The sequence below is a fragment of the Electrophorus electricus genome, chromosome 19, assembly GCF_013358815.1.
Source record: "Electrophorus electricus isolate fEleEle1 chromosome 19, fEleEle1.pri, whole genome shotgun sequence".
NCBI classification, from domain to species: Eukaryota; Metazoa; Chordata; class Actinopteri; order Gymnotiformes; family Gymnotidae; genus Electrophorus; species Electrophorus electricus.
Genome location: NC_049553.1, coordinates 9003056 through 9018459, shown reverse-complemented (window position 1 = coordinate 9018459; position 15404 = coordinate 9003056). Strand labels below are relative to the sequence as shown.

Here is a 15404-nt window from a genome sequence, read left to right as displayed (position 1 = left end):
GATAAGATTCATTTAAATACTGTCCATTCAAGCTGGGGAGAATGAGTGTTTTATGTGTATTTGTGTGCTCAATATTTTTGTAAGTGTATTTAAGTGTGTAACTTATGTTTTCGTAAAGTACTTGCCAGAATGTGGTGGAACTGCTCAAGTGACAAAAGACAAATGAATCAACCAAGATCTATATGCTTATGTATGTGTTTCTAGGTATGCATGTCAGTGTGGGTGTTTTCAAACGTTCTATGCTTGATATACATCTACTGATGTATACGTTAGTGCTTCTGTGTGTGTGCGCGTGCATGATTGTGGTACATGTGTAGAAAGTTCTTAAGCTTTTTTTGCACCATTGACTTAATCCCAGGACATGCCAAATTAGCTAGCAACCTGACACACACACACACACATTTTAAATACACTCACTCTTTATTTTATATAATTAAATACAAATACCATATACATGCTCAGATGCTCTTCTAAACTTGTTCTGGTATTCTTTCCATCATCTCAATTTTACACACACAGTTAATGGTAACTTTAAACTCTTTATTAATCTCTCCATATTTCTCCTGCTGTCTTCCTTTTTCTCTGTCTCTCTGTATCTCCCTCTCTCTTTCTCCCTTCTTCCCTGCTCCTGAACTCTCCTGTTTGAAAGTCCCTGTATTGCTAGGGTGTGGCATATAGCCTATACACACTGACAACCTTGAGGGTGAAAGGGAGTGTCAATGATATAGTATTAGCCCAGAAAGGGTATACCTCTCACTTTGTCTCTGCTCTTTCTACCTCTCGATCCCTCTCACTCTCTCTGTCTCACACAAAAACTCAGAGCATTACAATATGATAAAGCCATCTTAAGTAATTGAGAGGCAGAATCTGACAGACTGATTAAACATGTCACAAACCAGAGACACAGACTCTTACACATACACACAACCAGACATTTATAGCTAAAGCAAAAATTATAAATCAGCAATCGTGCATATAGTGAAAGTGAGAGACAAAGACAAACTGAGAGAAATGGCTCCCAGAGGCATTGTTAAATTGATCAGTGCAGAGATGGAGAAACACATGAAGAAATGAGAGATGGATGAAGGGACAGACAGAAAGAGAGATTGCTATCCTGTATTTCATTACTGCTCTTAAATGAAGAATTCCATCCTACTGTCACAGCAGAAGCAGATTGTCTGTGTGTGAGAGACAGTTTTTAAGTTTTTGCATCAGACCATCTCTTTATCTGACATGGGTATCTGAGGTTCACATGGGTATTGGCAGCAAGACGTGTGTGTGTGTGTGCGCGTGCATGTATGTGTGTGTCTGTGTGTGTGAGAGAGACAGAGCATGCTGATGTCTTTTCTGTCTCCTCTTGTGATTATTTGTGAGGCTTGGTAAGTTGCTGTGTTCTGGATAGCACAGTTTGTTCTGGGGTACTAAATATAGCGTCATACAAGAGGTGGTGGGGGGACTGTTTTTACAAATGGAGCACAGGGCGAGGAAATTCAGGCAGACAAGCAGAGAACATTGGTCAATTTTCAGTTCATCATGACCATTTTATTCACCCTATTTCAGGCTTGATTGATTTGTTTTTCTTCCTTACTGAGTTGCTTCATAGGTAATAGGCTTTTTAAAGTTTCCCCTTCATATGGTCATATGGTCAAATTATGAATATGGTCAAATACACTGCCTGGCCAAAAAAAAAGGTCACCACCTGGATTTAACCAAGCAAATAGGTAAGAGGATAATTGTGCTCCATTGGATAATTACTGCATGGGTGATTATGTTTCAGCTGGCAACAAGTTATTTAACCCTAAGTGATGCAGTGAGTAGCTTCTCATTTGTTAAACAACCATGTCAAAAGACACATCCTGTGGTCGTGGAAAAGATGTTAATCTGTTTCAGAAGGGTCAAATTATTGGCATGCATCAAGTAGAGAAAACATGTAAGGAGATTGCTGAAACTGCTAAAATCGGGTTAAGAACTGTCCAATGCATTATTCAAAAGTGGAAGGACAGTGAGGAAACATCATCTTCGAGGAAGCAATGTGGTCAGAAAAAATCTTGAATGATCGTGATTGGCGATCACTTAAACGTGTGGTGAAATGAAATTGTAGAAAAACAACAGTAGAACTCAGGGATATGTTTAATAGTGAAAGTAAGAGCATTTCTACATGCACAATGTGACGGGAACTCAAGGGATTGAGACTAAACAGCTGTGTAGCCTTAAGAAAACCACTTGTCAGTGAGGCTAACTGTCAAAAACAGCTTCAATTTGCTAGGGAGCATAAAGATTGGACTCTGGAGCAATGGAAGACGGTCATGTGGTCTGATGAGTCCAGATTTACCCTGTTCCAGAGTGATGGGCACATCAGGATAAGAAGAGAGGCGGCTAAAGTGATGCACCCATCAGGCCTAGTGCCTACTGTACAAGCCTGTAGGGGCAGTGCTATGATCTGGGGTTGCTGCAGTTGGTCAGGTCTAGGTTCAGCAACGTTATGTGCCCAAAGAATGAGGTCAGCTGACTACCTGTATATACTGAATGACCAGGTTATTCCATCAATGGATTTTTTCTTCCCATATTCCAAGAAGACAATGCCAGGATTAATTGGGCTCAAATTGTGAAAGAGTGGTTCAGGGAGCATGAGACATCATTTTCACACATGGATTGGCCACCACAGAGTCCAGACCTGAGCCCCATTGAGAATCTTTGGGATGTGCTGGAGAAGGCTTTGCACAATGGTCCAAATCTCCCATCATCAATACAAGATCTTGGGGAAAAATTAATGCAACTCTGGACAGAAATAAATGATGTGACATTGCAGAAGCTTGCGGAAATGATGCCACAGCAAACGCGTGCCGTAATCAAAGCTAAAGGCGGTCCAACGAAATATTAGTGTGTGTGACCTTTTTTTTTGGCCAGGCAGTGTAATTTTATGTTTGTTATCAATCAATCTTTCTGTGGTATTGTAACAGTGTAAACGGTTCAGTCAGTGTGTGTTCTGTAAATTCTGCCAGAATACTACTGCCAAATTCTGCACCCGATTTATTGCTAAATCAGTACATGCCCAACTGCTGGAGCTAGTGAGCTGGCTCATCCATCATCTACATCATTATGTGGGATCATGCTCTGCTTGTGGTGCTGGATGCCTGACTTCACTCAGATGAGCTGACATACATAAACCATCACAAACCATTGTTGTATTCCTCCATAGTATTCCTTCTCCGAATGCTCAACCTTGGTCTGAATGCAGGGGTGAGGGTTAAGACCCATGGCTTCTTGGAGACAAGAGACTGCAAGTCGAGCTTGGTATTGGCAGGTTCCTCGTAAAAACACTATGAATGTGTTCACACATGGTAACACTATATATGGTGAGAAAATCAGCAATGATCAGTTTGATGGAGAGCTTTAAACTGCAATGTAGTGACATGATCACTGTGTGATTCGATGATATGACTGCAGTTGAGATTTCATGACGTAAATGTATTAATGGCTAACCACTGATGGATGGAAGTCAGACCAGGTTTTTAATGCATCTTTTTTCCCCACCAATGTTTAAAAATGAGTAAACAGCACTGCATTAGGAGGAATCAGAGCTATAGCTCTGTCTGCAAGCAGGTGGCATCATTTCCCAATCTGCCAGAATGTTCCCAATCCCCCACAATGTTTCTAAACCCTCAGAATATTCCCAGACCCCAGAATGTTCCCAATCCCCCAGTGTTCCCAATCCCCCAGAATATTTTTAAACCCCCAGAATGTTGCCAGTACCCCAGAATATTCTGAATCCCCCAGAATGTTCCCAATCCCCCTGAGTGTTCCCAATTCCCCAGAATGTTTCTAACCCTCCCAGAATGTTCCCAATACCCCAAATTGTTCCCCAACCCCCAGAATGTTCCCAATCTCCGAAAATGTTCCCAAATTCCCAGAATGTTCCCAGTCCCCCAGCATGTTCTCAATCACCCAGAATGTTGCCAATCCCCCAGAAGAGCAGACAGCTCTCACTACCCTGCAGCTTTGTTTGCATGTTTTGGAATCACTCTCACCAACAGCAGCTCAATAATGAGAGAAAATAGTAGGATATTAGTCACAGGAAAAGATGGAGGAGTGTAGAGGTGAATTGAGCTCTGCTCTTTGTTTTATAGGTGACATTTAATAATAATCAATTCAGGGTGGCCATGCGTCATTATAATTTGGAATGGTAACTACATTTTCAGTCAGTGTGGATTTTGTTTGTGCTGAAATATCATGTTTAGTGGGCCGTTGCTGACGCACACAAACTCAGACACACACACACACACACACACACACACACACACACACACACACACACACACACACACACACACACACAGAGCAAGTACACTGTTATGCCTGGCAATCAGCTATATGTGTCTAAAAGTTGTATTCTTTCTATCTCTCTTGTGCAAAGGTTTTCAAAAGCACACAAGCACATTCTCAATCGAACCCACACTCTCGCTTACAAGGTTACTGCATGTCATCTTGGCCATTTGCCTTTATCTTTATAGACACTTAACCCTCTTTAAATTAAAGAAGCCATGAGAAAATGTCACAGTGCAGTTATACACAGTCCCACAGACAGAAGAAAATGCATTGGATGCTTCGTATTGATTTCCATAATACAGTAGTGCTCACATTACAGCTGAATGATCGTGTTATGTGAGGTCAGTGTGGCTCCTGTGCTTGACACAAAATCTTTACTTTTCCTGATGGCAGATTCACTACAGACCAGATGCTCATCTATGAGCCCACAAAACACCACTGATCTCAGTACATTTTACATTAGCAGACTCATAGATGGTGGGTTGACTCAAGTTTCACTACATGTACTCCGTATTATACAAAGCTCTTTTATTGACCTTCCGTAAAAGAAAGAACTCCCCAAAATTATGACAGGTCTAATATTTGCTTAGAGTGTTGCATTCTCTTTTTCTGAAACCCCAAATCTCACTAAAATATATTTCTCCCATCTTTTTTCAGAATGTTGATCTCTTGGCCTGGTACTTTGGAACTCTGGGAAACGAAGTCCAGGAGCCCCCCTGCACACTGCCAGTGCAACTGCCAGAACAGAAACTGGGATATGGCAGTGTGGCGTGTACACGCACAACATCCATGACGCCACTCAAGCACTTTTGAAAGAGACAATTAAAAAATCTCTGTTAATAAATCTCTGTTTTTATTTTGACTTATTGCAGCAACCAATAGGAACAAGTGCCAAAAGAGTAGAGTGCAAGAACTCTCCCTGCTGCCTAGATTGTTTTTTTCTGTAACAAGCAAGCACTGTAGCCAATCAGAGGACAGTAAGAAGAATGCTTGTTAGCCTGGAGCCAATGAGATCCAAGATTCAGATGCTTGGACATTTGGAGTCAAATATTCACAAAAGGATTCAAACAAACAATGGCTGAACAAGAAGATCACAGTACACAATATACATAATTGAAGATCACAGTTCACAGTATACATAATTTGCAAAAAGTGCCTATTCTTTATGAAAAAAATACCTTGATTTAACTGAATAGCTGACTTAAGTTTTCAAAGAAAGGCTTTTATTGCTTAGTGTTGGAATTGATGTAAATAGAACTGAAGTGAAAGATTGAATGATGATAATGATGAAGAAGATGTAATAATGATCTTAAAGTAGTCTGTGATGTGATTTTTAGTTAATTAGCAAAGCAGTCTTTCTGTAAGCCTCAATATTCCAATCTGTTCCACTACTGACTGTCTTTCTGCTTATTCTGTTCTTTGTCTTATTCCTGTTTCTTTTTTCTTTTCTTGTCTTTAAATGTTTCAGCTATGCAGTAGTACTTCAGTGCCTGTCCCCCCCCCCCCCCCCCCCCCCCCCCCCCCCCCCCCCTCCCCCCCCCCCCCCCCCCCCCCCATCCTCTGCTCATACTAGCATAAAAGATAGCGTATAACAAAATGGGCTATTTTTACATGTACTCCTGAGGTGGGAGGTTTCTCTGTGATGGTACCTGCTGTTATTTACCTCATATGGCATGTAAGCATGCTAACGCTTGCAGTCACAGTACACAGTGGACTGTACCAGTTATGCTTCAGATGGAAATATGAAGGACACTGCAAATTCTATAGAGTGTGTTGGATGTTGCCTTTCACACTGATCTGAGACCATTTTTGTTTTTCTGTTAAGGATCAAGGTAAGGATTAGTGTAGGTGTAGCTGGCCCTACATTAATGTAAAAGGGCAAGATCTACCTGGGCTATAACACCACTCCTCACCCCAACTCCAGTTTTCATACACTCAAAGGCAAAGAGTGAAAAGGTTAGACTCTGAATGCAAGGAATTCTCCTGATTTTGATTTCCCATGTTCATGATTTATGATAACTTTTTTTATTCCTCTGTCATTCTCAACCTTACTCCTCGTTTTAACAATGGTTAGTGTGTGTGTGTGGGGGGGTGCTTCTCATTCTGTACTGTCCCAGCACTGGCCAAGCCCATGTTTGCCTGGAAACAGTGCATAACAAATAACCTTTATTGCATCCAGATTGGGGCTGCCTGCATCAGCATAGAAAGACCCTGCTTTGTAATCTAGAGGTAGAGCAGGCAACCCCAGTGGCCCTGGGAGGGTCCCATAGCCTTTACACAGGCACACATCACAGCCATGGTGCACATGCACTCCAGAACATACCTCATGCCTTATACTGGTGCAGTTCATCCAGGGCACTCATGCCATAAACAGTCATGGTTGAGAGTGGGTTCTTCTTGCCTTCTTGTCTCATGAATTTCAGGAAGATTTGAATTCAGTAAAGTAGAACTAAAACTAACTGTATATTTGTCCCTGCACAGTACTAGCTATATCTGTCAAGATGGCATGCAGTCAGGAGGCTCTGTTGAAGTCTACACCAGCATGTCATCTGCCATTATATGCATTGCCCAGCCATTGAGATATTTATGAGGGAAGTTTTTCAGAACCAAACTGTGAATGCAATTTTACCACTCGAGTCTTTGAAAGAATCCAGATGAGGCAACAGCACCATCTCCCTCAAGAGTGTGTTCATAAAGGAATACAGAGTATAACAGATAATGCATTTGATATTGATGATGTAAGATTATATATGTATTTTTGAGAGGGTGGGATCATTCTCACAGTTCTTGCTGCTGTTCTTACTACAATATTTTGTGTTAGGGGAGTAGAACTTACCAACAGGTTTCTTCTTATGTGCTAAACTTTTGTTTCTGTAATTCATGTCACGTTGCTTGAAAAAATAAACGGCAGTGTGATGCTAACGTTTTTAATGTTCTTTTCAAAAAATAAAAAAATATTGGAAACATGGTGATTTTACAGTGGCTCACAGTCAGCTATTTTGAAGTCAGAGCCATACAAGGAGGTGGAGAGTTGCTCCAGTCTTAGCACGGTGACACAGAACAAACCAGGGTCAAAACCAGCAAAAATAAATAAATAACACCAAAAGCATTTATGCTCATTTATATGAGTATAAAGTTGGGGCAACTTGAACTTCCCTGATCTGATTAGCATCTAATGCAAAAGGGGCTTTGTTTAAAAAGAGACATAAGTATAGCTTACCCAGCATGCACTGTAAAACGACTTGTCCCAAGCACAAATCAGTATTAATTTTATGTAATACAACATGTTTACATTGTGGTGACACTTTTAGCAGTAGACTTTAGTCAAGTAAAAGGTTCAGTGTTAAGTTTTTATTGATTGATTGAAGTAATAGCACTAATGGATTTTCAAGCAATATGACCCGAAATATGAACCCAAGAAATATGACCCAGTCTAATGTACAACAGTTGAAAGTTAGGCTGATTGACAATTCCAATTCTGTGATAAATGAGAATCCTTTAGTTTATTATCAGTCTTTCACTCACTCAGTATGACTGATTTTCTCTCTCTCTCTCTCTCTCTCTCTCTCTCTCTCTCTCTCTCTCTCTCTCTCTCTCTCTCTCTCTCTCTCTCTCTCTCTCTCTCTCTCTCTCTCTCTCTCTATGGAAGTGATGACATGTCCTTATGCAGCCACCAAAATACACAAAACATTCATTATGCTACGTGTATGCGTGTGTGGTGTCTGGTGGCAGATGGTGTACTAACCACAGAGATAAATCTGTATTATGTCTATGGCTGTAACAGTATCTCAGGTGAACAGCATACTCAATGACCAGGAATGACGCGATACACACCTGGACCATGTTTACACGCCGCCTTTTTTTCCATAAAGTGTGGTAATCTGGTCAGGGCCTATTTTTTGAGGGAGAGAAAGTACATTACCAGTATGAATCATATTTAAAAAATGAACAAATATTAGATTAAAGCACAATTTTATACACCATATACATACACAAAACGGCACCCTGTAACATTGCACCGCATGTACTGCTGTACAGCAGCAGTACAGCATCACAGCAGTAGTGTGCAAAAAATCAAACTTGTTATACACCTAGTGTATACTTAATCCAAACACCTGCAGGCACAGAAACATGGATCTGGCAGTATTCTATCTCTGACCTGTTTTTACACACAGGTGTCTCTGGCTCTTATTCCAGTTTCTGGTCTATAAGGTGCCATAAGGAGCCCGGGGCCTCTGGATAGACATGTGTAGATGCTTTTTGATGTTAGGCACTTAGTCTACATCACACAAGCTCTAGATTGTAACTATTCTTACAAGTTGATGTTGGAACTGTTCCTCTTAGGAAGATTGCAATCTAACCTTGTAGAAGAAAACAGAACTAGCGTCAGATCCAATCAGTATGAAAAGAACAGAGGGAAACCTTATTTAAAATATCAGAATTTTAGTCTAATGTTTACAGAGTTTTATACTTGAAGCTGTGTTTTATGGTCCTGACTGTTTCTGTGCAGGAGAGCAGCTCTGCCAGTTTAACAAGACTCAGGTATTAAATGGTTCTAGTGAGTGAGTGAGTGCATGTGTGTGTGTGTTTGATATAGAAAATTATTGTTCAAAGTGCATTGTATTAAAACAAAAATGTTTTAAAACAGCAGGTTTCACTAGTTCTTTTTCTATTTTTATCCATTACTATTGTTAATTTAACTGAGTATATAAATATCATACAAAATTCCAAACTAATTTCACCCTTGGCCACAAAACTGAGTACACAGTAATCCCCTTGTAAGAGATTCAACTTAAAAACTGTAAAGCTACTTTATTTTGCTCCTGGGAGCTGAGTGCCTCTTTGGGAAATGAACCAAAACAACACTTTTTTCTAATCATTCATTCCAGGTATAACAAAATATAATGTGTGCATTGATTTTTATGTGTATAGCTGCTATATTTCATGCAAGTATATTTAAAAAAAAGTGACATTGTTAAAAAACAATGCAGATATCACGATTAAACATGTTGCATACATAATTAATTCATAATTATTCCTTTCAAAATCTGCAAAGCATGGTGGAATAATTGCCCTTCATTTCAAACAGCAGCCATCATTTTCGGACACACAACAGCACAATCTTAGTACTGGATGTACTGCAGGAAATCTTCCTGTTTTATTACTTCCCTTTTGGCTCAGCCGGGGAGGAAGGTCATTGTGTGTGTTCGTGTGTGTGAGAGATATAGAGAGAGAGAGTGAGAAAGAGAGCGACAGAGAGTATGTGCACGTGCGTGTGTGTGCGCGCGTGTGTATTTGTGTGCATGTGTGTGTCAGAGAGAACGAGAGAACAGGGCAAGTCTACATTTAGAACAAATCTAATTCATGTCTTCTTTTCATAACTACGTTTTCTACTTGATATTCACATGTCTTTGACTATACAAACAGTGTTTTTTTCTGCCAGATTCTGTATCATGTTAAGTTCCATTAGTGTTTATTGTGGGTTGCCCAGGTGTTACTGTGACCCAACTATGGTTCAGCATATGGCAGTTGATGAGGGTCATGAGAGGTAGTCATATTTTAACGTATTTTAATACCCTGCCATTATACTCTTACTGCCTTGTGGCCTCAATGTATTTATCCATAAAACAGGAGTCATTTTCGTTTTTCCATCTTTCACCATAGGAAATGTGCCTTTATGTCATGTGGAGCTGTAAAATAAATTTGGAGTGTGCACAAAGAAAGAGTTAACAGCTTTCAGCACTGTAGTTTTGCAAGGAATCTGTAGGGGGGTGCGGTTTGTGATGATTTGAGACCAGTTTTGACGTTTTTCTGACTATGGTTCAGATGAGGATTTGTGTGCTAAAGGCTGATTCTAGACCAGCTTCAGAGCCAAAGTTAGCTGTAAAGGGAGAATGGGAATAGCAGAGTGGTGGGAGTGGAAGAGATGGTCTGCCAGTTTGGGGCCTCTAGATTTTATTTTTCCTGAAAAGCTGCCTGAAAACGCATGGACACATGGTACAGAATTCCCCCATAGCCTGTGTGTTTGTGTGCGTGCATGTGTGTGTTTGTGTGTGTGTGAGAGAGAGAGAGAGAGAGAGCGCGAGCAGGAGGATGAGAAAAAGAGGGAGGGATAGAGGGAGGGGTGAGAAAATGACAGCATGGATGTGTTCTTACACAAACCAAAGAAAAATATGCACCAAGCACATTTCAGTATTCCAGTGCACCTTTGCATATTCCAAACAAAATTATACACTTCAGACTTTTCCTTAATGTCAGTTCAAATAGCCCTTTGATTCTGCCCTCAAGCTTTTCAGTGAAAGGACAAAAACTTCTTAAGAAAATGGAATGTTCCACTTCCCTGGCATTTATGGGGGGGGGGGGGGGGGGAGGGGTAGTAATCCAATGTACAATGTATGCAGTCATGATTGACAGGAACCCCCACTCCCCCTCCCCCTCCACACACAGATTTTTCCTTTAGCCTCGGCCTCATGCTGAGGAAATGTGGTGGTTAAGGATGAGTCGTAGAACAAGCGATTCATAGTGAGGTTTTGCTAATGGGAAAAAGGGTGAGGGGTCATACTTATGAATCACCCAAGGATAGCTTTAGCCCAGGTTTGACATAGAGACAGTGTTTTAACTGTCATTATTCCGAAAATGTAACATGTTTTGTTTGATCATCTGAAATATTTGTAAAATATTTGGGTTGTAAAAGTACTTTGTGAGCAATGATATTTTACTGAACATATAATTTGTATGTAATCAATTCTTAATGGGCTATCAGAAATGTCAGATATTAACCAACAACTGTTGTTGACAGAGAAGTAAGATGTTCAAAGCATAAATAAAAAGAACCTAGAAGAGTGCATATGAGTAGCCACCTTCATTCAAGCTTATGGAGATACAGTATGGAGGGGGTTTTGGGGTTACTTTTTTGTACAATAGTCCCGTAGTACTGGTGAAAAACAAAATGAACCCAAAGAACTCTGAGAGCAATTTTTTCACACAGCACACATGCGCCATCTGGTGGATCTCTGACTTACACTGCTTCGGGCCATGCAGTTGTTGGGAAGATTTTTACATTTCACTTCCCTTTCCAGAGATTTTCTGGTGTTACAAAGGCATTTTAGTTGGTCTCATCTGGCTTTTAATGTTGTGCACACTTGTCAGTATCTCTCTGTTGTACTGATAAAACAATAAATGATACTCTACTACCATATTGTCAGGGCAAAATAAACAGAAAACTGAAGAGTGGTGTAATTTAGTTTTCTATTGTTTAGTGCTTGAAAAAGAATGCAACATCTGCATCAGCAAAAACAACCCAATTTCTTGGAATGAGTATACTTAATTTAAAAAAAAAATATATATATATATTTATATATATATATATATATATATATATATATATTTATATATATAAAAGCATTTAAGGATTGTTCCCAGTTTATATAATACTCTTTTAAGTAAAATAAACCTTAACATTTTACCCTACCGATTAATTGAAATGATGTAAAATGAAATACAAATAAAATTACAGACTTTCCATTTGAAAACCGCAGACACGTATGACCTGAAAGAATATATTCACACCGCAATAAAAGAAGAAATAAAGTATCTGTGTTCAGTATTTTATTAAAGAATAGCTCAGGTACAATTAAAGGGCACCACATTAACATATACTGTAGAGAGAAAAACATCATGATACCATCTGTCCCACTTCTACCATTTAACCTAGAACATTAATCAGGCAATGAAACTGCTGGATACCGCAGAAATTATTACAGAACTCCAGTGTATTTCATATGTTAAACATGCAAGCTTCTCTTAGTAGTCTCCCTTCATGAATCTCTCAGATTACATTAATTCTACCTTTGACAATATTCATATACTAATGCAAGCAGTTCCGGAAATGATCCCTTCCTTTTGCACAACTAAACTAATGAATCTGTCCAAGAAAAAAAAAAAAATCTAATTTGTAAAAATGTTCACACTGTCTAAAATAATTGTGAAGCATGGATCAATGTATTGGTCATGTTTAATGTTGGTAACAAAACAGCATATTCAAAGTCTAGACCTTTTAGGCAAATAAGTGTCCAGTTAATGAAGCAAGAGAATTTAGAATAAAGCTTAGATGGTTCACTGTCCAATGTATTTTGTCTGCCATCTTCTCCTATATGATGAGTAGCTTCTGTATTACTTGGTTGGCTGGAGAGTGTCTTCTCAAGCTGCAGAAGATACTAAATTGCTTGCAGTTTGCACTTGTGTTAAGTTGGTGAGGTTCTTCAAGCCACCCAGGTCCTTTGGTTGAGCATGCAAGCCACCATCAATAGTGAAGGCAGCACTACCTACAACATCTGAAGATTGAATTGCTTTGAAGTTGGTTTGGTCCAGTTGTATAGATGAGTCAATATTTTTGCTACTTACTTTTTCACTGGGTTTGTTGTTAACAGATATATTTTTGCCACTGAAAGTCAAGTTAATATCACTCAGCTCCTCTTCACCTTTCAGTGGTATCTGACTATGCATCCCAGTGCTCCAGGTTAACTTCAAATCATCATCTGTATCTTCATATGTTGTGTTCTCCTTTGAGAGGTCCATTGTTTCATTAGCAGAAATTTTGGTTTTAGATTTACTGATCCGAACAATAGGAGATCTGTATGTAGATGTCTGTCTATTCTCTGAGCCTGACTTCAACCTGTTGTCCTGGGGATAGACTTCAATACGTTTACCAATCACAATACTGCTGATAGACCTTGAACTCTCTGTAGCATCATCACGACTACCATACTGTTGGGTTGTGTCAGATTTATTTTCTGTTTGAAAGTGTCCAGTCCCATTTTGATGCATAATGGAAGTAAGACTAGCTAAACCAAACTCTGAAGAGGAAACACTGTCTTGATTTTCATTGCCATTTTGTGGCCTGAAGCTGTCAGAAAAGGTCAGATTGTGTGTTGTGGATTCACTATCAGAATAGCTATTGCTACCAGATAAGTAGGCACCATCAAGAGTAATCCGGTTTTCAGAAGTAGGACTGAAGGGGAAGGTTTGGGTTGGTTTACTACGGTGTGGCGCTTCATCACTTGTAACAAAATTATACGATGAAGAAATTTGATTTTGAATAAATTCAGATAGGCTATAATTACGAGAACGAGCCAGAGTCTGGTTAGCATCTATGTTTGGTATGGAATTGGCTTTGCTCCCCATCAAAGTGGACTCATTAAAAACATGTTTATTCCTGATCTCAATCGTGACATCTGTGGCAGCAGTAAGTTCTTGTCTAAATGGTTTCTCAGCATCAGTAGCAATGGCTTTGGAAATCTGGCTGGAGTCTATGGCCAAGTAATTGTTAATTATGCTTTGATCATGCTCATTGACACTTATAACTGGATTACTTGTGGAAGGGATTTTGGTGATCTCGGGTGAAACAGAGTCATTTACTATCCACCCATTCGATGTTTCTGACTGCCCTTGGCCAGGTTGCAATCCACTGAAATCTATGTTCCACTCAGCATCTGGTTTTTCATATTCCAAGACCGGTTGATCATGTGATGTTTGTGAAGGAGTTTGATCAATTGTATTGCTTTGACCAAGGTCTTTGAAATGATTCATGCTGGAATTTTCAGAGATATGTAGATTGTTTTGAGTTTGATAGCGATAGCTGTCAGATGTCATGGAATTCGGAAAAATAAGAGTTGGGCTCACCTGGAAAAGTGGGACTTTGCTAGGTGGATGACCATGTGTAGATCCTGCTTCTCCATTACTCTTTTGTATTACATCAGGCATTATTTCCAGAGGTAGTAGACTTAAGCCCCAGCCAGCATGGGCATTTTTTGAATGCGCATAATCTGGTTTATTTTGGCTTCTGTAAGTGTTGTGATTTCTTAATGGACTTTGGCTTGCAGCAGAAAATTCATGATGGCTCAGGTCCACTTCACCTTTCAGTGGTGTCTGACTATACATCTCAGTGCTTTGGTTTAACTTCAAATAATTTCCATATGTTGTGTTCTCCTTTGAGAGGTCCATTGTTTCATTAGCAGAAATTTTGGTTTTAGATTTACTGATCCGAACAATAGGAGATCTGCATGTAGATGTCTGTCTATTCTCTGAGCCTGACTTCAACCTGTTGTCCTGGGGATAGACTTCAATACGTTTACCAATCACAATACTGCTGATAGACCTTGAACTCTCTGTAGCATCATCACGACTACCATACTGTTGGGTTGTGTCAAATTTATTTTCTGTTTGAAAGTGTCCAGTCCCATTTTGATGCATGATGGAAGTAAGACTAGCTAAACCAAACTCTGAAGAGGAAACACTGTCTTGATTTTCATTGCCATTTTGTGGCCTGAAGCTGTCAGAAAAGGTCAGATTGTGTGTTGTGGATTCACTATCAGAATAGCTATTGCTACCAGATAAGTAGACACCATCAAGAGTAATCCGGTTTTCAGAAGTAGGACTGAAGGGGAAGGTTTGGGTTGGTTTACTACGGTGTGGCGCTTCATCACTTGTAACAAAATTATACGATGAAGAAATTTGATTTTGAATAAATTCAGATAGGCTATAATTACGAGAACGAGCCAGAGTCTGGTTAGCATCTATGTTTGGTATGGAATTGGCTTTGCTCCCCATCAAAGTGGACTCATTAAAAACATGTTTATTCCTGATCTCAATCGTGACATCTGTGGCAGCAGTAAGTTCTTGTCTAAATGGTTTCTCAGCATCAGTAGCAATGGCTTTGGAAATCTGGCTGGAGTCTATGGCCAAGTAATTGTTAATTATGCTTTGATCATGCTCATTGACACTTATAACTGGATTACTTGTGGAAGGGATTTTGGTGATCTCGGGTGAAACAGAGTCATTTACTATCCACCCATTCGATGTTTCTGACTGCCCTTGGCCAGGTTGCAATCCACTGAAATCTATGTTCCACTCAGCATCTGGTTTTTCATATTCCAAGACCGGTTGATCATGTGATGTTTGTGAAGGAGTTTGATCAATTGTATTGCTTTGACCAAGGTCTTTGAAATGATTCATGCTGGAATTTTCAGAGATATGTAGATTGTTTTGAGTTTGATAGCGATAGCTGTCAGATGTCATGG

At 39.6% G+C, this 15404-nt stretch overlaps 1 protein-coding gene across 1 annotated transcript in view; it reads left to right on the top strand.

The window, feature by feature from the left end:
* The window catches only part of si:ch73-335l21.1 (insulin receptor substrate 1-B), a 32835-nt gene extending 27015 nt beyond the window's left edge, over positions 1 to 5820 (top strand). Inside the window, exon 3 of the mRNA XM_027031349.2 lies at positions 4984 to 5820. Coding sequence (XP_026887150.2) covers positions 4984 to 4991 — 8 coding nt within the window. The 3' untranslated portion in view covers positions 4992 to 5820. The remainder of the gene's footprint in view (positions 1 to 4983) is intronic.
* The last annotated feature ends 9584 nt before the right edge of the window (positions 5821 to 15404 follow it).